The sequence below is a fragment of the Gobius niger genome (assembly GCF_951799975.1).
Source record: "Gobius niger genome assembly, chromosome: 21".
Taxonomy (NCBI): domain Eukaryota; kingdom Metazoa; phylum Chordata; class Actinopteri; order Gobiiformes; family Gobiidae; genus Gobius; species Gobius niger.
This window is the reverse complement of record NC_136872.1, coordinates 15,378,364-15,401,460: the sequence shown is the minus strand read 5'-3', so window position 1 is coordinate 15,401,460 and position 23,097 is coordinate 15,378,364. Positions and strand designations below refer to the sequence as shown.

The 23,097-nt window shown below is 41.3% G+C and overlaps 1 protein-coding gene across 1 annotated transcript in view; it reads left to right on the top strand.

Annotated features, from left to right (window-relative positions):
* The window catches only part of LOC306980616 (B-cell scaffold protein with ankyrin repeats-like), a gene marked incomplete at its 3' end in the record, with an annotated part of 35,722 nt that extends 13,761 nt beyond the window's left edge, over positions 1 to 21,961 (top strand). The window contains 9 exon segments of the mRNA XM_079580042.1: positions 4,706 to 4,769; positions 4,931 to 5,137; positions 7,999 to 8,055; positions 10,229 to 10,416; positions 11,470 to 11,671; positions 13,059 to 13,088; positions 13,320 to 13,381; positions 13,383 to 13,400; positions 21,923 to 21,961. Of these exon segments, the coding sequence (XP_079436168.1) occupies positions 4,706 to 4,769; positions 4,931 to 5,137; positions 7,999 to 8,055; positions 10,229 to 10,416; positions 11,470 to 11,671; positions 13,059 to 13,088; positions 13,320 to 13,381; positions 13,383 to 13,400; positions 21,923 to 21,961 (867 nt within the window).
* Between the last annotated feature and the right edge of the window lie 1,136 nt (positions 21,962 to 23,097).

Here is a 23,097-nt window from a genome sequence, read left to right as displayed (position 1 = left end):
AAACTCTTGGATCAACATTTAACAAGGATCACTTTTCTACACTAAATATCCTTGGGTATATGACAGGCTTTAGGTTACATTAATATAAACAACTCACATAAAGTGATCTGATCATTACAAATATGTGAGATCAGTTATTTTTTAAACTAAAATACAAACACTTGGCTTCAGTAGTGGTTATTTTATTTTATTCGGCTACTTTAGGTATTTCTATTATAGTTTCCGACCCAGCCTTGATTTGTTTCATTAGCATTAGCATGCTCTCGCTAGCTTTAGCATGCTGATGCTAACCATGACATTTTGCGCCTTTTGTGTCATCGATCAAATTCTCCAGGTTCTTAACTTCAGAATGATATACAGCATGCCCACATTCACTTAGGTTTAGGTGGTAAAAGTTGTGTTTGTAAGTTGAGAGCCAAAACGGTATCGGTTCTGTATTGGATATTTGCATCCGATAAACGATATCGTATTTTTTCCAGTATCGGCTCTGATATCCGATGCCAGTATCAGATCGGCACATCCCTCTTGCTAATAGTTGTCGTGTTGAGATTCAAAGGTGGTATAAGCAGTAGGTGAACTCTAGGCAAATAGAGTTTTGACTTAAGTATCTGTTGATTTCACACAGCTTCTTTTGCATGTGGCTTTATATAAGCAAAGTCCAAGGATTTACTCTCTATTTGAATACTTCGAAATGGGAGCTCGAATCTTGCTGTCAATTCACCGAGTCCCCAGAACAGTTTGTATTCAGGCTGACCCTTTACTAACACGCTCTCTTTTAACACCATTCCCCAAATCCAAAAGAAGAGAGTTCTGCTGTTTAGTCACACAAGATGAAAAAGAACTGCCGCTTTCTTTTATAGTACCTTTAGCAAAGGTTTGGTTTCAATTTAAAAACACATTCTCCTACTCCCCTCAGTAAATACAATATGAAATAAGTGTGAAAAGTTTAGTTTGCCCTCAGGTGACCTTTCACTCACCGTAGCATAAAAGGGACAGTTTAGAGAGCTTTTGTGTTAGATAAAGAATACAGTAATAAGTTGTGTTTGGTCTAGTAACAGTAGTGAAGGTAGCAAATAGTATGGACCATGTTGTGTCTGAAATGAAGAAGGATATTTGTAGAAAACAAGCATGGTAAGTGGTGTTACTTCACAGCAATAAGTAGTACCCGAAGCAGCCGTAAATTCAGAGCAAACGCGGTGCTCACAGGCAACAGAGAAAGCCTCAGCATGCTCGTACGGTGACTATTATTTCAAGCCGGGAACAGATTTACGCTCCTCGTCTTGCGCCGGGGCCAGATTCAATTGAGATTACCGCATTACGCCCGCTGCTCTCGGTGAAGCGAATTCGTGTGGAAACGCCCGGGAGCTCCTGCCGACTCATACATCTGTAACATCATTTAGCATCCGCGTGGTTAGTAAATAAAGCCCGTAGCATGCCAATCGGCGAACAACGGGGCCCGCACTGGTGAAAACACGAGGCAGGCAGCACGGCATCCCGCCATTATCATTTGATGCGCACGCTGGCCTGGTAATTACCACATCCCCGTCTACCTGTTGGCCCATGTGTTGAACCTCCACTGTTAAGTAATGCAGCCGATAAGTCATTTGCAGCACGAGGAAAGAGAGTAATGTTGCAATAGAGGCGGAGATGCTTGTGTTGCTTAGGAACTGCACGCGGAGCCAAGGCCTGCTGTTGCGTGTGGAAGATGTCTTAATCAAAGCGAGCTACGTGGCATATTCTCACTGTGCACTGACATAGGCTAATTAATATGATGGACAAGCGGGATCGGGAGAGGACATGTTGTTTTAAACTGATGGTGAACGTTGGACAGGTAGAAGAGCCACGTAAAGCTCTTTAGCAGTGCCTCTCTTTAGGTCTCCAATGACAGGTGTTCTAATAAAGCCCTCATTTTGTCCTCATTTAGAGCCTGATTAAGTCCTGCACTCTTGATTAAGAACTGATTTATCCCCGGTCCAATCCTCACATCCAACGGAAATGTAATCAAAATTGGTTGGTATTTTCCGGCAAAATTGGCTATTTGGATCGAAAAGGATGCAGTCTCCGGGAATTGCTACTTATTAAGAAAGAGCCTGTTTGTTTAGGGCAGGGATATGGTGCCAGTAGCTCTCCAGCCCTCTCTAGGTGGCTCTATATACGCACTTACTGGTGAATTTTCTTTCAATCAATATAAAATAAAAGGACAAAACTCAAGTTATTTTCCTTAAACTATCCTGGGTGAACTCCATGTTTTTGAAGAATAAGTAGCTCTCTGGTGTTATTGTTTTGTAAAAGTAGCTCGCCGGGCAAAAAAGGTTGGAGACCCCTGGATTAAAGCAGTATTAAGTAACTTTACCATAATAAATCATTTTTGTGGTTCCTCTTGGGGTAATACAAGTGTTAATGGGATGATTGGGGGTCTTTCATCTTCCCCGGTGACTCTGGCCAGAAAACCACAATTGCAACTTCGCTGCCACCAGGTAGGAGTCACTAAAACACACTAATAGAATCATAAAGAAGAAGCTAACAGGCTAATGGGCAAAGCTAACTGCGGGCTAGCACCACTTAAACAGTATTTACATCCAAGTTTAAGTGGAAAAAATTATCTCCATTGTGTAATTGGATGTACAATATCCCTCTCTCCCTTTGTCTTTTATGTCGGCATAGTATTTACTCTCATGGACAATTAATGAGTAAAAAAAACGTAACACGCTACTACACCTGCAGTGGCGCTTATGGCCTCTAGGGGCGTGAGTTACTTACTACTCTGATACTTCAAAGTCACTCTGCTTATTCATTAAGTCAAAGTTGGTGATGTAATGTTTCAGGGGATGCATTTGTTGAAGGGAGGGACTTTTCTTTTTATAGAGGGAAAATTATTTTTGCCTGATGCGTGAAGTTAGCGCCATATTATGATTTGTTGATGTTGTTAATGGTCATCCCAAATAGTCAATAGTATAAAAATATCCATTTCGTCACATTTTGACTAAAAAGGTTCAAAATAAGGTATAGTCCCTTAAGATTGGTTGATGGTTTTGTTGCTATGATGCAGATACGAGTGGGGAAAGGCTGTATATGTATGGCTTGAGAGATGGTTTAAAAAGCAAAGAGGAAAAAGCGTAGGCGGACTTTGATTGGCTAACAGCTACAGGCAGGTGTGAAAGGTGTTAAGAAATAACAGAATTTATGCTTCATTTGTGCTAAATGAACAATGCTATCGGCGCTGAATCCCGGATGCGCCGTTGAAGTCACAGAGTTGCTCACCAAATGATATGTTTGGACAGAGAGGGGAAGATGTCTGATTTCATAATTACCCTGATCATGCCCTGTACTGTATGTCCCTCAGCATGTTATTAGCAAACACGCTCGGCTGCTTTGATGCTGCAGAGGAGACTTGCGAGATGGAGCTGGCAGCCTTGGTGATAGAATAGCTATGTAATTCCTATCATTCCTTCAAATTGTTTCTTAGATGAGCTGAGCCGTGGCCGTTGTGGTGAGAAATGTCAGTGTTGTGAGAATGTTCAATGCACAGAGATGGGATTGAGCTGAGTGATGTATGGTGATGGCATGTAGGCAGGATATACTGCAAGTATGTAATACTTCCAGTGGTTATTTTCTGGACTGTGAAATGTATGCAAAAACAAGACTAACACGCACAATGGCTTACAGTATTCCAGTGGTTCCAGCTCACTGTTGAGAAAAAATATGGTCACAATGTAATGACTTGTATCACTCTAAACTTTTATCAAGGCTAGAATGTTGTTGCCTCATCAAAAGTGTATACTATACCTCACCTTTGTTTCATTCATGCATATTTCATTCATCCTGCATACTCAGACCATCTTTTTGTCAAGAGCTCAAAAGTTATGTCCTTTACTTATTTATGATCAGATTTTGCTGTGTTGAGCAGACTGCCTTTATATGAGGTATATCAAAATAGTGGCTTATACTAGTTCTTCTTAAAGTTCTACATTATTCATTCACTCAGTGATGGAAAGCTACTACTGTAGCCACAGCTGCCTTGGGGTACACGGGTAAAATGCCATATTATCCTAGATAAATGGCTTGAAATGTGCTTGCATGAAGACAATTAATACTGATTTTGAGCAGGTTTGGACTGCCTTGAAATAGCAATAATTTGCTTAAAATAAGATTTACTAGTAGCCTACACTTAAAATAAGACACAAAGGGAGACAAAATGCTTGTTAGCATTTAGCCTCTCCCAGCATAGTCTTATGGCTCCAAACTGGGGTGAAGTTAGAAGTGACCCAGCTCTTCCACGTTTTCCCTATTTAAATACAGTTCCAAGTATAGTTACACAAAATTAAACATGCCGATTTTGTGTTTTCATGTAACTGTATTTACGTTGCTAACAACGTCTATTTGCGTGACTGTGTGCACGCGTAAAGACTTGGCAGTTACGCATCAACTCATCTAAGCTCAGGTAAGAACATATCTCAGTATGTGAAAACGGTGTCCTATTACTTCATTCAGACAAGTTAGGTGGGTAAAGTGTCTTGCCCAAAGACACAAGGACAGTCTGCAGCAGCATTAGCCAGGATTCACTGATTTAGTCAAAGGTTAGTTCATCCACTATGTTACCAAATTGCCACTTAAAAGGGACCATTCTTGCATTTTTGGAGTAGGTCTTCTCGGTAATATCTTTAACTAAAACAAAAAGCAATTGGTTTCTGCTCTGTTCTTGCAGAAAACGATCAGCACCAGAGAGGACCACAGCGACTCCAGCGCGAATGAAACGATGCACACCACAGGTATGACCGAATGTAAAAACTCCATATTGGAAATGCGTTTTGATCCACACAGCTCATTTGAAACAGATCCTCTCACGCTGATGGCAAAATGTGTAGTGGCGCTTGAGCTGACAGCGTGAACTTCTCCAAAAGCGAGAGAGTGGTAAACAATTTGTTCACAGGGAGCGTTTCCAACAGTCAGAAAGAGCAGCCAGTAAGTGACAGAGAGGAGGAGGAGGAGGAAGAGGATACGTACGCAGCGTTTGGGCTCGGAGATGCAGATGACAATTTAGGAAATCCCGGACCGACTATGATGATCACTAACCGCCCGCCAGCGCCCACCCCACGACCCGAAATGAGTGACGCCAGGCTCAACTACATCGCTAAAGGTAGACTCATATGACCTGCTGTGAAAGCTTTACAGATTGTTTTAGTTTGCTAGGTTACTCTTGCTGCAGTGAAGAAAACAAAAAAAGCTAATCGTGAGCTAAAAGCTCGACGGCCACAGCTAGAGGAACGAGTTTGCAAATGGGTGCTTGAACAACGTGATGCCGGGAGAGGCTTGTCAATGGTGCAGTTACGCCTCTATGCCCAGTTACCAATGGTGCGACTAATACTCCGGAGCGACTTATAGTCCGGAAAATACGCTATGTGCTTGTAGTCCACAGGCTTACAATGGTCCAGTTTGTATTTTTAAAAACTTACCGCAGAATTGATCATTTCAACGGGAGTAATTTTGCAAAATAGACATTTTAAAGGTGTATACCATGTTATCCCATGCCTCAGGTAGATTTAGTTGGGGGAAACGTGCTGTATAGTTTGCAATAAGACAGCTATGTTATTATTGGGAAGTTAATTAAGTAATTCAACGCATTTCACAGAACAAGAAAGAAAGCTATTCAAATTTAGCCATATAAAATTGGCTACATAATCATTATAGAATATATTTAGGAGTGACAGGGTGAATAAAATACTGTCAGAGTGATTAGTGTAAAACTTTGTAAGACCAATTGATATAAAATTAAGAGTGGCAAGTGCGGTTAAAATTTCAGTTATTGTACATAATTCTGATTTGAAAAAGTCAAAACAGTGCTTTGCTTGTGTGAGGAGGAGAGCGTGGGCAGGAGGAGGGCCTTGGAAAGCACCATTTGTGAAGTGCCGAACAGACAGAGGAGGAAAGTGAAGTTTGTTTTGATCCCATTAGCCATAAGAACACGGCTCGTACTGTGCCCGCTGCAAAACAAACACCGCGGAGGAAGTCGGAGAGACTCGTCGAGAGGCTGCGGTTCTGTTCAATTTGAGCACGATGAATATTTCATGAGATTGGAAAACATCCCAAAATGACGGGCCGTTATTAAGGGATATGAATCATTTAAAGCCCCCTCTTTCATCTGGCAAATGTAAACATCAGGAGTTCATTTGCAATCGTGTCATCTCTAAAGACCATATGTAATGAAGGGTTTATCAAGTCAAATGGTAATACAAGAAGCAAAGGCAACATCTATGTGGGTAATATATGCAAAGAATATGTACATGTTTACACATTTATACTCATTAGAAACATGACCAAATCCTTCATTGACATATTTTACAGGATGTTCAGGGACATATTTTGGTTTTCAGGCTAACCTTTAACCTTTTGAATATTTAATCTTTCTCCAATACCTTGCTTTTCTTTTTGCGATGACTCTACAGCTACCACCCCGGCTCCTATTACTACTACTACAACTGCATCTGTACTGATATAGGCCTAGTCACCAAGTTTTCTGGTGCTCACATTAGATTTTGCTGCAGTGCAACATTAATATTTTATGCAATTGAAATGTCTAAAATGGTTTGTGTTAATAAGGCGATAAATTATTAAAAGTCTAACCTAAAGCGTACACTTGCAGTTAAAGAATCCCTTAAGACAATACGGCACAATCACTAATTACCCGCATGTAAACAATGCAATGTTTATTGAGTAAAGGGCCTCCCTGGTGAGTTTCCTACAGGGAGAGCACCAGTGGACTCCCCCCAAATCCACTCCCTTTCTCAGCGGGACAGCCATCTGCAACCAATCTTGGCCATAGCAAGTCAGCCAGAATAAGTCATTACACATGTTTTCCATCGTCCCTGTCCCCAGAGCACAAAAAAGGAAGAAAAAAAAAGATTTTGAGGTTTCCATCTATTGAGACAGCGCACAGAACCACACAAGGATCACATGTTGCCTCTGCAGTGATGGTGAAGGATTAGCTGTGGAGCCAGTCTGTAGTGAATGCCACACGAGTGGAAAGAATTAATGTGAAATGCTCAAATATGAAAATGGTTTAATCCTACAGGGAGAAAGTACAGCAAACTAAGTGTTTTGTTGATTTGACTGTGGCGTTTTAGAGAAGTTGATGTCAGTGATCTTCTTACAGTACATATACTGAACAATTTCCTGACTCTGTTAAAAAGATTGGTGCTGAGTGGTTTGATTTTGATTCCTGCTTATTTAGGATGATTTAATGCCTAAATGAACATCACAGTAGCTTCAGTACACAGAAAACAAATACAAAAAATGATTGAAGAACCTTGAAATAGCTTATGTAAAGTACCTTCAATCTCTGAGAAGCAAAAGGCGTACCTAGTAATATGGGCAACAGGGGTATTTGAGGCCAAGCGGTGTTGTAGCTGCACTAATAGCGCTCTACTCCACACTCACAATGTACTGCTGCAGTGAGCAACAGAGGAGACTGTGCTGTAAGACTGAGGTGAGATGCAGAGATGTTGTGGTGCCATGGAGAAAATACTAAGTAGTCAGAGGTGGGAATTTGTGGCAGGGTGTGGAGACTGAATTATAATCTTGTTTCGGTCCAAGAAAAGCATTTCCACAACAGCAGGTTAACAGAGAGAGCATTCATTCAGCAAACCAAGCGTTAGCAATAGAAGCTCAGCATCTTTAAAGGTCTTATAGTGAAATTATGGAGAACGTTATTATAATTCAAGTTACTGCAAATGGCATGGGCCTTATTTATCTTTTTTTGTTGTTGTTGTAAGGTATTTAGAATATGTGTGGCCGCTGCCACCTTCTGGTGAAAGAGACACAATGCACAACTGACTTTTGAGGTTATACTGAATGCTAATTTACATATAGTGTCATGCCATGCTAATAAGCTGTTCATTTATTCTTTAGTAGATTGAACTATGTAATTAGAGATGTTTGAGGAATACATCTTGGTCACCTTTTAGAGTGAATATTATAATTACATTTCATTTGCTTTTACAGTGTTCCAGACAAAGAAACTGGGCATAACCGAGCTCTACTCTCACCCTGCTAAAAAAAGTAAGTGTGTGCCGTTAACAGCAGAAACTACCAATTATGAAGATAACATAATCATTTTGAGTAATGTACTGTACATTTGCTAAACCTGTTCCTTGCTACCCCCCTAATCAGGGATTAAGGTTAGGTTCAGGTTCAGGGGTTAGGGTTTGGAACGGAATATGTTATGCAAATTGTGTTTCACTCGCACAGATCTTACGAATATTTTTAGAAACTAGAATCACACTGACATATAGGTAAACTCTCCTGTCCATATTGCTTTGAGATTTGGACATGCATAATCGGAGAAGATAACTCTAACCCTAACCCTAAAATAGCAGTTAACAGCTTAAGTTTCTTAATTCTTCATTGCCGCAAAATACATAGGCAACGAGAGCTGGGCCACACAAGCAGGGAAGTTTTGGCTGTCATAGAGCCAACTGGGATCCTAATAAACAAACAAAAAAACAAACAAACAAACAAACAAGCAAACCCCAAAATGCCTGTTGCAAGCCAGGACAGACGTGGTAGAAAGAAGGCTACTATGTAAAACATTAAACAAAATACAAATACAAATGATCATGAATAATGAAAACAATGTTTATTAGGTGTCTGTTTTATGGCTTTATTCTACGCCATTATTTTTTTTTACATAAACTTTTGAAGAGGGAACAACACATTAATACTAAAGAGCAATTATGTGTAACAGGTAGCATGTTTGTGCCCAGATGGCCGTGTCTAAGATTAGCAAAGTGAATTAACGGAGTAACAGGAGCGGTGGCACGGCACACACACAGGAGCATTTGTCTGCTGTGGTGAAAGTGTCTGAGGCCCTGAATGACAGCGGCATCGATCACCCGCGTCAGGAGACAATGAGCCCGCACATCCTCTCCACTCTGCAACATTAAAGACGAGGCGCATAACAACACTTCACGCAATCGAGTCGATGAAGAGAGAGGAGGAGAGAAGGCACTACAGGGGGACAATGGTGTGCTGTCTGGTGTGCTATTTATCAGTGGCCCTCAACTGGTATGGCCTTGGGACGCACCCTCAGCCTCGGATGACATGCCATGACCCAAATATGGATATTTTGTCTGACCCATGAAACAATTTGCAGTTTGAGAGATTATGAATTAAATTACAGTAAAAAAGCAAGAGTGCTGATAAAAAACTTTTCATATGCACAAGTGAAAATAAGTTGAGGCCTGTCTTACATCGTCATGAAGATTTTAGCTGCATAAAACTGAAATGCAGCATCACCATGTTTATCATTGACTCTGGGAACCACCAGAAGACCCCTCCTTGAAGTTCTCAGGGCCCACAAAGGTTCATATGGCTCTAACATGCCAGAAGAGACATGGTAGTTCAGCGGTTAGAGCTCATGCAATAAGGTCCTGGGTTTGATTCCCACCTGGACAGGTGGGTGCTTTTCTGTTTGGAGTTTGCATGTTCTCCCTGATTCTTTATCTATAATGGGACTTTCCTTGGTTAAATGAAGGTCAAATAAAAAAGATGTGCTAAACCATGAAAAGAGCTGTTTAAAATGTTAAAAAGCTCGTTTAGAGAGGCCAGTGAGCAGGCCGTCACAGTAGTCTCACCTGCTGGAGACAAAATGCACGGATAAGTCTCAGTTTCGACAGTATACCTGCTGATGTTATAGCTTCGATGTGGCTGTTTAAGTTCAGGTCTGAGTTGATGATTACTCCTAGATTTCAAACCAACTTTTTGTTTTTTAGAGAGAGAGACTCAAGTTGACTGATAACACTTTCTACGTGGGCCAAAAAACAATGATTTCAATTTTGCCGGAGTTTAGTTGGAGAAAGTTGTTTGGAATCCACAAACTGATGTTCGATGCAGTGGCAGAGTGTGTCTACAGGCCCATATTCACCTGCCGTCAGTGACACATGGATCTGAATGTCATCTGCATTGTTGTGGTATAGGACATATTATTACTGTGTATTAGTATGGAAGCATGTATAGTTTGAATAAGAGGGGTCCCAGGACTGACCCCTGGGGGATTCCACAGGTCATGGCCGTTTTGTTTGAGACACAGTTGCTAATTTAAATACAACCTAAAACTGAAAAGGAGCATGCCAACCTTCAGAAGTGCACATACCACCGTCTGCTAACTAGGCCTGCTAATGTTTAAGTGAATGGTTTTCTCTTTAGTTACCTGACACTATCCCTTTCCTATCAGCTCAAGGTCGCGAGGACACACTCTCTCCCGTCTACGATACCTTTGTGGCGCTCCCAGCACCAGTACGCCATCAGAGGGCCCGGGCTGGCTCGCTCCCTTTCTTTGAAGGGGCCAAGGGGCACATCAACCACTGTCAGCACGTCCAGAAGGAGGCTACGCAACAGGCAAGGCATCCTCTCACACACCAGGCCGAATCAATGCTCTGGAGTCCATAAACTGGAGATGCCAACCCAAGGCACTTCACCGCCATCTGCTCCACAGCCTGCAGAAAAAAAAAAACATACATTCACGAAAAGAACAAGTTGACACAAGTAAACATATTGAAGGAAGTGGCATTTTGTGGAATTATATGGCTGTTTGCAATTTTGGCAGAGAGAAGTGCTATGGAGGCTGATGCCTGTAAATCATGAATATGGCGCGCTCAGGTTGCCAGAAAGGTTTATAATTATGAAAGTTATTTAGTTTAGCGCATTTTATCAGATGAACAGTCATGGGAGGATAGTGGAAAGATATTCCCCTGATGTCCATGCTTTCATTTTTACACACCTGAACAAAGTTACCCCATTAACCTTCAGTTGAGTAGTCATTTTTAACACCTGTGCAAATAATCTGTATTCAGATTTGGCCACTTGACACATACCAGTTTCGTACCATTTTTCATCATTCCAGTATGTCATGATTACAGTTTGCAGGTGTTACTCTGGCTTATTGTGGCTTATGTGTTTGAATCTAAGTAAAAAAGACACACAAAAACACATTTTCATCAACTAAATACCCTATTCACAGGACCCAACTATAGTTAAGGTTTTGCCTAAATTTGCTGATAACTTAAGGTTTTAGATGAACCATGCACTTTTCTAATCATAAAACATCACAAGTGTTCTCCCATCATATTGAATGGTAACTAGAAAACCATGAACACTTGATTTGCACTTTACAAGCGTCTCTTCTGTTGATGGTTGCATGTGCTTGCCCTCTTGTGGTCTAGATCAGGCACTACAACCACATTAAACAACCTCACTCTCCCGAACCTTTTATTTTACAAAGAGTGAATTTATGTCACGCCATAAAAAGAAACCCGTAAAATACAGACACAAGACGTGAAGGAAAAAGTGCAATAACATTAGTCTTCTGCAGTGATGTTAATGTCTCCCCTCTTATAGTCTTTTGTGGTCCACGTTTGCACATTTTTTCCACTGAGCCACCATGAAGGTATGAAAGATTTATGACCCAACTCCAAGGGCTCAATTTGTTTCATTTGTCAGCACAGAGAGCACATAATCACGCAAGACAATTTATGGAAATCTCGGAAGATGAAAACAAGTGAGTTCTTGGTAGTGTGTAGATGCTGCCGTCCTATTAACTGTACGTTCTTTTTGCAGGATAAGTTGAGTCAGCTGAGGGCGGCCGCCCTCAACGATAAACACGATGACAGCTTCTATGGTAAATGCTCTTTCTGTGTGGAGATTAAATAGAAGAACCAGGCAAAACATTATGACCACCTGCTATTCTTCCTTGTTCATGCAGTCCCATATGCAATTGTGATGCATTGTATTGTTCTTCTTCGCCTTATCATTTTGTCTGTATGGTTGGACCACACACCATTAAGCATCTCCCTTTTATGGCACTATTTTGAACACTCAAAGTGGTGCTGCTGACTAACAAAGATGTGGCTGCCAATCTGCACCAATGGCCTATCCAACCACTACCAAGCACCCCAGAAATAATTGATGGGTGCAGCAGAGTCTTGACACCAACAGCCTTTTTCTTTTGTTGTCGCATTGTTTCAATATGTTTTAGCAATGTCAAAAGATCCAGTGTTGCATTAATGTTTCACTAAGATGATGGGAGAGTGTGACCACTGCACAAAGCCTTCCCTAGCACTTCCCAAAGATTCTCAGTGGGGTTCAGATCTTGGCTCTGTGGTGGCCAATCTATGTGTGAAAATGATGTCTCCTGTTCCCTGAACCACTCCTTCACAATGTGAGCATGATGAATCCTGGCATTGATGCAATTGATGCAATAACCTGGACATTCAGGATGTTCAGGTCGTCAGCTGATCTCATTCTTTGGGTAGCGTTGCTGAACCTAGACCTGACCAACTGCAGCAACCACAGGTCAGAACAGTCAGTAAAATCCAGATTTTTTTGGGGGTCAGGCAGTGCATTGTTGAATGATTTCGGGAAACCGGAAAACACCCAAACGAAACCCGCCTAGACAATGGCAAAAAATACAAACGCCAAACCCAAAGGCCCAAACAGTCTGGGATTTGATCCCAAGAGTTTTGCTCTGGTATGCCGTCTCACCACTATTGATACTAACCACTGCAAACTGGCAACCCAAAGTAACATCCCCAAACTGAAGAGTAACGAGGTGAAACTTTTGTAGCTACTTTTGGTAATGACCATAGCAGAAATTCAGAAAGAAGTAACTTTGGCCTGAAAAGCCCACAATAAGTATTGCAGTTAGAGATGAATCTGATTTATCTCATTATGATCTGTTTATAGATGATGTTAAAAACTAGTCAGTATCAAGGCAGGGCAACTTTATTTATACTGCACATTTCGTACACAAGGCAACTCAATGTGCCAAGGTGAATTGTACAGTAAAAGTTTAGGACCTGCTAAAAGATGTGCAAGTTTCTCTGGGGTCAAAACATTTCTAAAACAGCAGCTTTGAGTCTCCAGCGCCAGTGCATCACAGTCAGTTGCGTAAGGAGCTGCATAATCTTCCTGCCTGATGTTGTTATACAGTATGTGCCCTTTATATATATGAGTTCATTTACTGTATACTGCAAACAGCTTAATAACTTTTCTCCCTCTCTCCGCAGATAAAATCAACATCGTTCATCACACGCCAAGTGAGTCTTTGCAACTTATCTGAGAGGAAAATGTGCGCTTGCGTGCCTTTGTAGTTCCCCCAGTCAGTCCCGGCTGCAACGGTGGGGAATTAATCCTCGGGGACGTGTTATGCGCTCAAATCCCCGGTGCCATGTTTTATGTAGCTAAGTTTCAGAAGCACTAAACGGGAGTCTTTTGTTTCTTTATACTCTCTGCGCTCAGCTGTACATTTTGTATAATTTCCCCCTTAGGTGCCGTGGCGAATGAAAGCCCCAGGAACAGCCAATCGGAGAAGGCGGATTTTTACAACAAGCCCCTTAAAAGGACATCACGTAGGTTTGCTTTATTCATGCTATATAATAAACTGCTATTCCACATGTTACGGCTGTATGTTGGAATCATTAGGGTAATACAGCACATGTCTCGCAGGCTAATTTCTTTTGGAAAGCTGACAAACGGTGAAGGTGAGGCCCAAACGCTCTTTCTATCCCCCAACGACTGTAAAAATACATTCTGACACAGGATTTTATGCATTTACAGGCCTAATGATACGTCATGATGAAGACTGTGTTCTGCCAAAATGCTGCGAATTCATCCGCTGAAAAAGGGGAAGGGAAAAAAGAAATCATTGTGCTTTTTATCAATTCATCTCGAAACAGTTGCTTGAATAGGCCAGAAGTAAATTGATGAAACGACATAATTAAATGACGGATAAAGTAATACATCTTGGTTGTCCATTAAGCACAAAATAACCAGCATTGTTACTGCTTTGTATTTGCTAGTAATTAAAAAAATGTCTTCTCTTTATTGACGATTTGTTTTGTTTAATGTAACAAATTGTCCCTATAATAAAGAATTTTTCATCCTTTATTTATACAGGTTCATCCCATAAGACTCAATGTCTCATTTACAAGAGAGACCTATTTCAAACATATCAATTATAAACAGCACAAAAAGTAAAAATACAAAGGTTTTACAAATACATCTTAACATGGCTAAAAAAAATCTAGTTAAAGTGATAGTCTGTAAGTTTAAATGTTTTACAAATTTTATAGATCGTGTATAATTGACCGCCTGGGTCTGAAATTTGACCTAACATAAGTAACACTAAAAAAGAATATTTTTTTCTAAAGTCCTTTCCTGCTGATGAGAATCCCCGGGATACCACTTTGACCAATGAAACAAGCTTTTCCTGTGAACCGGCCTGCCGGGGCCAATCAGGAGGGATGGGGAGAAGCTTTTGAAAATTGTGTTCCTGCTCTCCTCATTTAAGGGCTTTCTGCTTAAGGAGGGGAGGAATTTGATTGTTAACTTTCAAATTTCACTCCATCTCTTCTCACTTTGCAAACTTACCACTTCTCACTTTAAAACAACAGCAATTTCCTATTGACACATTTTCCAGACCTTTTACAATGCTAATACATTCAAACCAGTTCATGAGTTTATAAAGAAGTAATGCTTGGTTTATAATAAATGAAAGGTCCTTATGTTTGATAGTGGAATAAATGTAGTTTTGTTGGGATGTTAGAAATGTTTGGAATGAGTTTGGACCACAAATTAAAATGTAAGATATGAATGTATGAATTGCGTCCCTGAAGTTGGTCGTGTGGAGAGTGCGGCTGTTAAAAAATGAAATAATGATGTAAAAGAACATAACCGGGGATAAAGTTGGATCTTATAAGCAGAGGAATTGAGAAGCTTTCCATACACACATCCTGCAATACTCCCAAGATCTAATCACTGTTGTCCACTAGAGGGCGCTTCACCTCCAAATATCTCCACATCCTCCATCCATCTGTGCCTGTGTGAGAGAAGGAGACATCTGGCAAGCACAGAGGCACCTGCTGACCTCCTCACGGTCCGGGAAGACACGCTATGGAAAAAAAAAATATAGCCTTCTGTGTTTATGAATGTTTATGAAAAGCAGAGGTTAGCAAGAGCACTTTATGTTAGAGGTTAGAGGCCAGCACTCTTCTTCTTTAGGAAGCACACTTTTGATTCCAGTTTGCATATGCCGGGAGATGTCAGGGCAAATATAGTCTATATATATAAGCACATGCACATTCTAGCAAAGGAAACCGCCTCCCATGTGAAAACGAAACACAATTTCAGAAATAACAAAAAGCCCTTTTATAATTCAACCTCATGAAGAGTGGAATATACTTGTCAAAAATCTGAATTTGCTGCGATGCACTGAAGTATTCGGCGGATTGGCACCGGTGGGTACCAGTTTGTTGGTACAGCGCGGCCTAGTGCGGCTGAATGAATGAATAAGAGGAGCATGGGGAATTCTGTGAATGCGTGGCTAAGTCCAAGAAAGAAAGAGAAGAGAAGAGGGGGGGAAGCGGGCAGAGGCTAGAGTTGTGTGCCAACGCAGCAGCTGGGTACACGGCGGGCACATTTCTGTCCTCAATCATGCTCTTTGTGAATAATATGCAATAATGCCGCGGCGCTACTTAGACCTGCCAGTTAGCCTTTGGAGGTTTATCCGGCTTCGGGACCCCATGGCATTCGGAGGCATATGCTTGCCTGTCACCTGCTGTGTATATTTCTGTCATGGCCGCAGCGATAGGCCGCGATTCATCTTCTATGCAAATAACGCCACTGCCGCCACGAGGAATCAGAGCGCGGCACCGTCACAGGGATACGGGGGGGGGGGGGGGGGCGTCGCTGACTCCCACACACGCACCGGGCCCCTGCGCTGGTGTCGATACGAGGGGGCATCAAAGAACAGAGATCAAAAAAACACAGCCCAGCTTTTTCAAATGCAACTTACTTTGTTATGACGATGCATTATTCACACGTGGGTGATTGAAGTTGTAATTATGAGGCGACATTTTTGATCAGTTTTGTGTGTGTGTGTGTGTGTGTGTGTGTGTGTGTGTGTGTTGCTTTTTGAGTGCTATCTGTCTTCAAAAGTGCATTTAATGAAAGTAGAATAGAAACATATTCTATTGATTGCGTTGGCTTTCCATGTTTAAGAGATAGGGCTGCACAACACTGCAACACTTGGTCATTTTCTTTAACGAAACAAGATGAAAAATACAGAATCAGGAGCAAGGTGAAAATGGAACTAACTGAGGAAAAATCTAAACCTCTCTTGTGATACATGGCGATAACAATAAGTTGATGATATTTTGCGCGGCCCTACCCACAACAATGTTCAGCGATATCCTAAACATAATAGGTGGATAGATGAACTGAAGAATATACAATTATTCTACATATTGTTTTTTTTTTAAGCAGTACTAAGTAACTCATCCCCCTAGAGGCCATAAGCGCAACTGCAGGTGTAGTAGCAAGTTACGATTTTTAATTGTCTTGGAGAGTAAATACTACGCTGACAGGAAAGGTGAAGGGAGAGAGGGTTACTGTGCATCCAATTATACAATGGAAATATTTTTTTTCACTCAAACTTGGCTGTAAATACTGTTTAAAGTGACGTTAGCCCGCAGTTAGCTTTGCCCGTTAGCATGTTAGCTTCTTCTTCGTGATTCCATTAGTGTGTATTGCTTTCTCCGGACCAGTGGCAGTCAAGTTGCAAACATGGTTTTCTGGCCAGAGACACCAGGGGGAGATGAAAGACCCTCCAATCATCCCATAAACACTTGTATTACCCCCACAGGGACTACGGGAAGGATTTATTAAGGTAAACACGTTACTTAGTACTGCTTTAAAAAAACTGCAAGACATACTGTAGGCCCTGTACCCGATTGTTTTGTTTACAAATGATAATAGAGTGTGCAAAACTCCGAACTTATTCCTAATCCATTTCTAACATTCCAATTTTTCCACAAGGATGAGTTTCTGAGCTTTTCACAATACTGTCAGGGAGTAAAGGCAGATGATGCTGCTCGGCTACAACTGTAAACAGTACGATGATTAAATAGCGGGTATTATGCTTTTTGCATGTATTTGGTCAATTCTCAATCACTAGCTTACACTGTGTTGGTTAGAAAAATGCAATATTGATCTAAAACAGCCCTTCCCACACCCCACCCCTGCTCTTACTCCTCTTTGCTGCACAGCTGTTTCAATAAAGAGAGAGAGAGAAAAGTCTGTGTGTGTCTTGTGTGACTATAGTGAAACTATGGTGAGTGTTTTGAATCTGTGATGATTAAAGGGGCTAGATACAAGTTGGCCATTTTATACTCACTACTGCCACCTCAGGACATACGTGTAACTGCAGGTTCTATGTTAAGCTTGCGCATGACGGCAATTCGGAGTAACAACTTTTTGAGTGACAGTTGTGGTGAATAGGTCTGAGCTCATTATAAGCATCATGACATTGCTGGAACATATTGGGGAGGAAAATACATCATTTTAACATTTTTAAACTCTGTATAGTCCCTTTAAGTTAAGCAAGAGACCGGGAGGTGAGTAAAGCATTTCCTGGATAATCGGGACTTCAGGAGGAGCTGTTTGGGGAAAACGGGAGCTTTTCGGGAGCAGCCAACTCGGTGCTAAAAATAGCCAGTGGAGAAGATTCAAAGATTTCTTGACTCAAAGATGCGGGAGTGGGTCAAAATGCAGCTCCAGGAATGTTTCTGACGAGAGAACATTGTAAAATGGTAAAAAGCTCTAAAAAAGCAACTTCGCTAAAAATGGGTATATTTGAATCTTAAAAAAGTGAAAAAATTTAAAGGTCAAATGTGGAAAAAGGTCCATTTATGTTTATGTAGTAAATTCAAGTCATCATGTGAAGGGAATGTAGTTTGCATAGCTTTACCAATGCAAGATAAATAAGCCCATTAGACTGGCTACCAAAGTATTTCCAGGTACTTATATAAAAATAAACCTAATCCCTTCGTAACAACTTTCCGGTGCTTTTGCTTTCTCTATGCTGTGGTTTGGTCAGATAACCAAACGATTATACAGTTAAACGCATCAATAATACTGCTGTAAACTTACCATATCTACATCCAATTGATAACATAAAAAAAAAAAAAAGTCTTTGGCATCTATCCGAGCTGCTGAGGGAAAACTCTGGGGAGTCCAGCATGGGTGTAAGTTTGAGCTAACCAGTGCGCTCAAGAGGCCTTTAAGCACAAGCATTCATAACTTCCTCATCGAATGCACGCACACACTATAAGGGCACACACAGACAGCGCCACAGTGGTCCCCTCCTCACCCAGGCCTCTCCTCAGCCCGTCGCGGGATTAGGGCAGAGGATTGTGCACAGCTGCTCCCCAACATCCGCGATAAAAATCAGGCAATTTCACAGTCAGTGGCATTCTTTCATCCTCTAATCCAGCGCTAACATACAGTATGGATGGACCGGGGCGCGATGGGAACAGCCTGTTCTGAGCTGACCCCTTCCAGTCAAATGTTGAACACCTACCACCGACTCTCCAGACACTACTGCGACTCTGCTTTGTGGGGGGTTTACGCACTTGCACTGGTAAGATCGGGTTGGTTAAAACAAGAAACAGGTTATTTAAGTGAGTTTGTTGTTAGGCTGCAAAATGGACCTCTAAAACAGAATGGAAAAGAAATGTCCATGTTAATGCTCCAGCATGTACAGAGCAGACGGCAGTGGTGGTCAATGTACTCGATTTCTTAAGTTGAGTAAACGTACAGATACTACTATTCAAATATTATGCCAATAGAAGTAAAAATTAACAGAACATCTGCACAGCGCCACCTTCTGTTCATAGAGGGTGCATGATTAGGCTTTTAGAGTCAATAACAAATGGCCAAATGTACTTTTTACTTTGGGGTCTTTATGTTAATGTTGTGGAGGAGAATCTACTATATTCATCTTTCAAATTTTGTGGAGGAGAATAAGTTCTCAACCCAAAAAATACAAACTTGTGTAAATTGACTTTCTTACTGAGCACCTCGGTTAGACGGTCATTGGAAAGATCCATACACAAACCAGTCACCACCCAGAGAATTACTTGTACATTTGTCCAGGTGTGGTTTTCAAAAAGTAAAAAAAGATATCCGAATTGGGTCGTTTTTACACAAAAAAGAATCCCCACTTATCCAGGAAGCTTCCTCAGTTCTAATATTTCTCTGTATTGAAAACTGGATTCATTTAGTTTAATACAATTGGACTTAAGTGGGACCAAACCAGCCCTGAATCTTTTAAACAGCCCAGTACGGTGGCTGAGTGGATAGCACTCTCGCCTCACAGCTTTCTGTGTTAGGTTTGCATGTCCGCTCTGTGTGTGAGAGGGTTTTCCTCTGGACGTTTCCTGGTTACCCCCAGTTGTTGTTAGGTCATTTTAACCAAGACCAAGCCTTGAGATTAGAAGATAGGAACCTTAACATCCAACAGCAACTGAGCAGCGCGCAAGAGCGAGAAGTAACAAGTGGAAAAAGTGATAGTAACTCTGCACAGCCTGAGAGCTCCCTAATGTTTTGAATGCTTGCACCACAGAAGCCATGTTTCAGGCGTGTTAGTCGTCTGATAAAGGGCTAACACGCCTGAAACGTTACTTCTGTGGTGCAAGCATTAAACATTTTTTGGAGCTCTCAAGCTGTGCTGAGATCTTTTGTTTCAATCTTGCTGCTCCAGACAGGTTGCTCTGAGGCGCTGGTTGAAGCAATGTTCAAATGCAGAGGACAAATGTCCCTACAGGGAAATAAATTCTACAAACACAAGGGACTTGATCAAATTCCAGATAAGCAAATCAACCAGTTGCCAAGGAACAAGAGGAGAACCTGAGTACCATTGCTCACCTATGTTATTGAAGTAATACTGAACAAAACCGCTCATTTAGAGGTGGCTCCGAAAACTGTGTGGTAAGTCTAGTTTTTACTTAAACAGCTAATTCCTCAAAACGCTCCTGACGTCTTTAATCAAGCCTCATTCAACGTAGGCGCCCCCTCACCACACTCACTAATTCTTCATATTTGTTTTCCTAATGCCGTGATTCACTTTGCCCATCACTCGCCCTCTCACCCCGACCTCCGTTTGAGCCGCCATTCTTCAGCCAAGTTCAAACGGGGGACAAAAAGGTACTTCACTGCAAAAAAAAACCCAAAGAGGAAAATAGGATTTGAGAAAGAGAGAGAGAGAGTGCGTGAGGGAGAGAGAATGAATCAAAATCAAAAGGCGATGGAGGAGATGGAATTCGCTGTACAAACGTTTGGGAGGCTGAATGCGAGCTCTGTTCGGCGTTGGCGGGCCCCGAGGTGAAAAGAGCAGCTCCTCGGCAGGATACATCTATTCTGACAAGTCCACACACACATTTACTGTACAGGCATACACTTCTACACTGAGCAAGCTGTGTTTATTTAAGAGCCAATACAAGTTAGGTTTGAGGATGCTCCAACCAGAAATTTATGGTGCAACTTTTAGACGAGCATTATTCAAGAGTGTCGGAATTTACACCTTTCTTTGCAATATCAGATTTGGAAAGTACTATCCTAAAACATAATAAAGAGGTATACAGTATTTTCCAGACTATAAGTCGCACCAGCCTTGGCAACTACCTGGGCCAGGAGCTGTGACTACACCGTTGACACGCCTCTTCCGGCAGCACGTTGTTCAAGCACCCATTTGCGAATTCGTTCCTCTAGCTGTGGACATTTAGCATTTCGCCCCGTGATTAGCTAACCTCCGCTTTTCGCCAGTCCCTCACAACTTTCTCGCTCATTCCAAACTTTCTTCCTGCTGCTCGATTACATTTTTTTTTTTTTTTTTTAATCTTCAGTGTTTTTTTGATCTTCAGTTACAGGAGTAGCAGATTACGGGTACACAAGCCTAGAGCGCCCTCTAGTGGCGGTCAGGGTGAAAATATAAAATGTGAAATTGTATATTTTGATATATAAGTCGCATCTGAGTATAAGTCGCACCCCCAGCCAAACTATGAAAAAAGTGTGACTTACAGTCCGGAAAATACGGTACTTTTGGACTTATTATGTCTTGTGTTATGTTATATACCTTAACACACTAGGGTACCACACTGCTCCTGACTTATAATTTTTTGCTGTATTTGTACAAATAGCAGCATAAGTGGAAGTATGCTACACACTCCTCTCAAAAGTACATTGCCTCCCTACATATAACTTTACAGCTGCACTAATTATAGGCCCTGTACCTCACTTGTTATTTTTTGGCAGAAGTAATTTCCCCCATAAAGTATTCTGTAAAAGCAGCAATTTCTGACTGTTGTGTGCATTGATTTTAAGGATTCATTTTATTGTTCACAAATTTGCTGGTTTTGTAGATGGTAAACTGGTAAAGTGTATATTTGTTGAAATTGAGAATGGGTAAAAACTATTTCAAAATCGTCTCCATTTTTTAATATACTTTTTCTCCATGGAGTACCAGCAGGCTTATACTTTTATCATATTCGAAGCATGTCTAGAATACACATTTGTATTTAGACTAAACTATATGTTGGAGGTGACAGAAGCCATGGGAAAGACACCATTATGTTGATGAATGCAAACTTCAGAGAGCCCCAGTCTCCTCCCCCCTCCTTTAATTCTGATTTACGTCGTAGTTAAGCACTTCCCTGACAGTGGGGCACTGCGTTGTTTTATCTGCTCCTCTTTGAAACGCCTAATGGATGTGCGGCAGATAATTGGAACAAAGTTAGTCTTGGTTTGATCTGCAAAGTCCAATTGTGTTTTCCCTGAAGCCCCCCTAAAAGGAAAGGTCAGAGGTGCGAGAGTGGGGTTTGTGCACGCCCATGGGAATCAGACAGAAGTGTGCGACTACATGACGCCTAATTAATTTATGGGCTGTTGACGGAGTATAAGTGCAGCGGCGTATCTTTACATAATAATATGAAGACGATTGCTCAGTCTGCAGGCATCATTCAAAGATCCCGTGCTTTATTAGGGAAATGTAAAGGTAAGAGTTTTGTAAATTTGACCTAATTGTGTTCTCTTTCAGGAGGGAAAGCCGTTCAAATTCACAAAACGATTCAACTAATAGAAAGCAGTATGAGCCCCAAAGAGTTGCCAAATTCTAAGGCTCAAACCAATTATGAATTCAGTATAAAGGGACTCTCTCCTGCCTTCACAATCTCAAGTCTTTATCAGTGCTAGTGCAGGCCTTCACTTTCAAAGCAAGGAATTCAGTAGGTGCTCCGAAGCCTTTTCGACTACGCACCACATTACTTTTTTTTATTAAACAGGTTATCGGTAGACATTTAGCCCTAACTTCCAAGCACCGAGTAAAACATTACCCTATACTTTCATATTTACATCGGCAGCAAAACTACAAAAGCTTATGACAAAGCAAATGGCACAGATTGCATTGAAATGAGAGGGATGGAGAGAGGTTAGTGTTTCCTTTGTGTATTTTTGAGGTTAGATTTCATGAACTCCCATGAACGTATGCAAAGACACATGAATATGTATACTGTATATATGTTTAAACTGTATAATATACTGCATCGTTTGAATCCTTGGAGTGACATGTTTTGTTTTTAAATGTATGAATATGTATAAACTTAAATGTATTTTTTTTTTTTTTAAACTATTATCTGTACTGTGTTGTTAAAGTATTAAGTGTAATGTTCATATTGATCTACTTGGGATGGCTTTGCCTTGTTTTAGGGTCCATCAAAAAATCTCCTCAAGGCATTGTTGACAGTTGCTTTTTAACATGAAAATGTGTGGAATCAATCAGTGGTAAAGCATCTTTTTACCACAATAGTAAAAAATACAGCCTGCTGCAAAAAGGTGGCTTATTGCCGATAACGCCTCTTGATGTGAGAAGCAAATTTTCCATTGAAACAACCCATTCTGTGGCCAATTTTTTGTTTCCAATCAAATATGTTTTAGAAATATAGGAATTATATGAAAAATGACAGCTATCCTGAAGTGGTGACAGTTGCTGCGTCACTCCCCCACTCTGGTCTCATTTATAACCCTTTAAAGCTGGAGAGCCACTGTGCCCTCCGCGGAGCACCCCCCTCAGTCCCCGCATCTGCTCCGGACCACAGGTAAACCCTCACCCTTCACCCTCTCCCCGCTCCCACCTGTCTGATCGGGAGCCAAGAGCTACGTCCCGCAGAGCGCCCCCTGTCCGCGGACCCCGGGAGCAGCGCACGAGAGCCGACA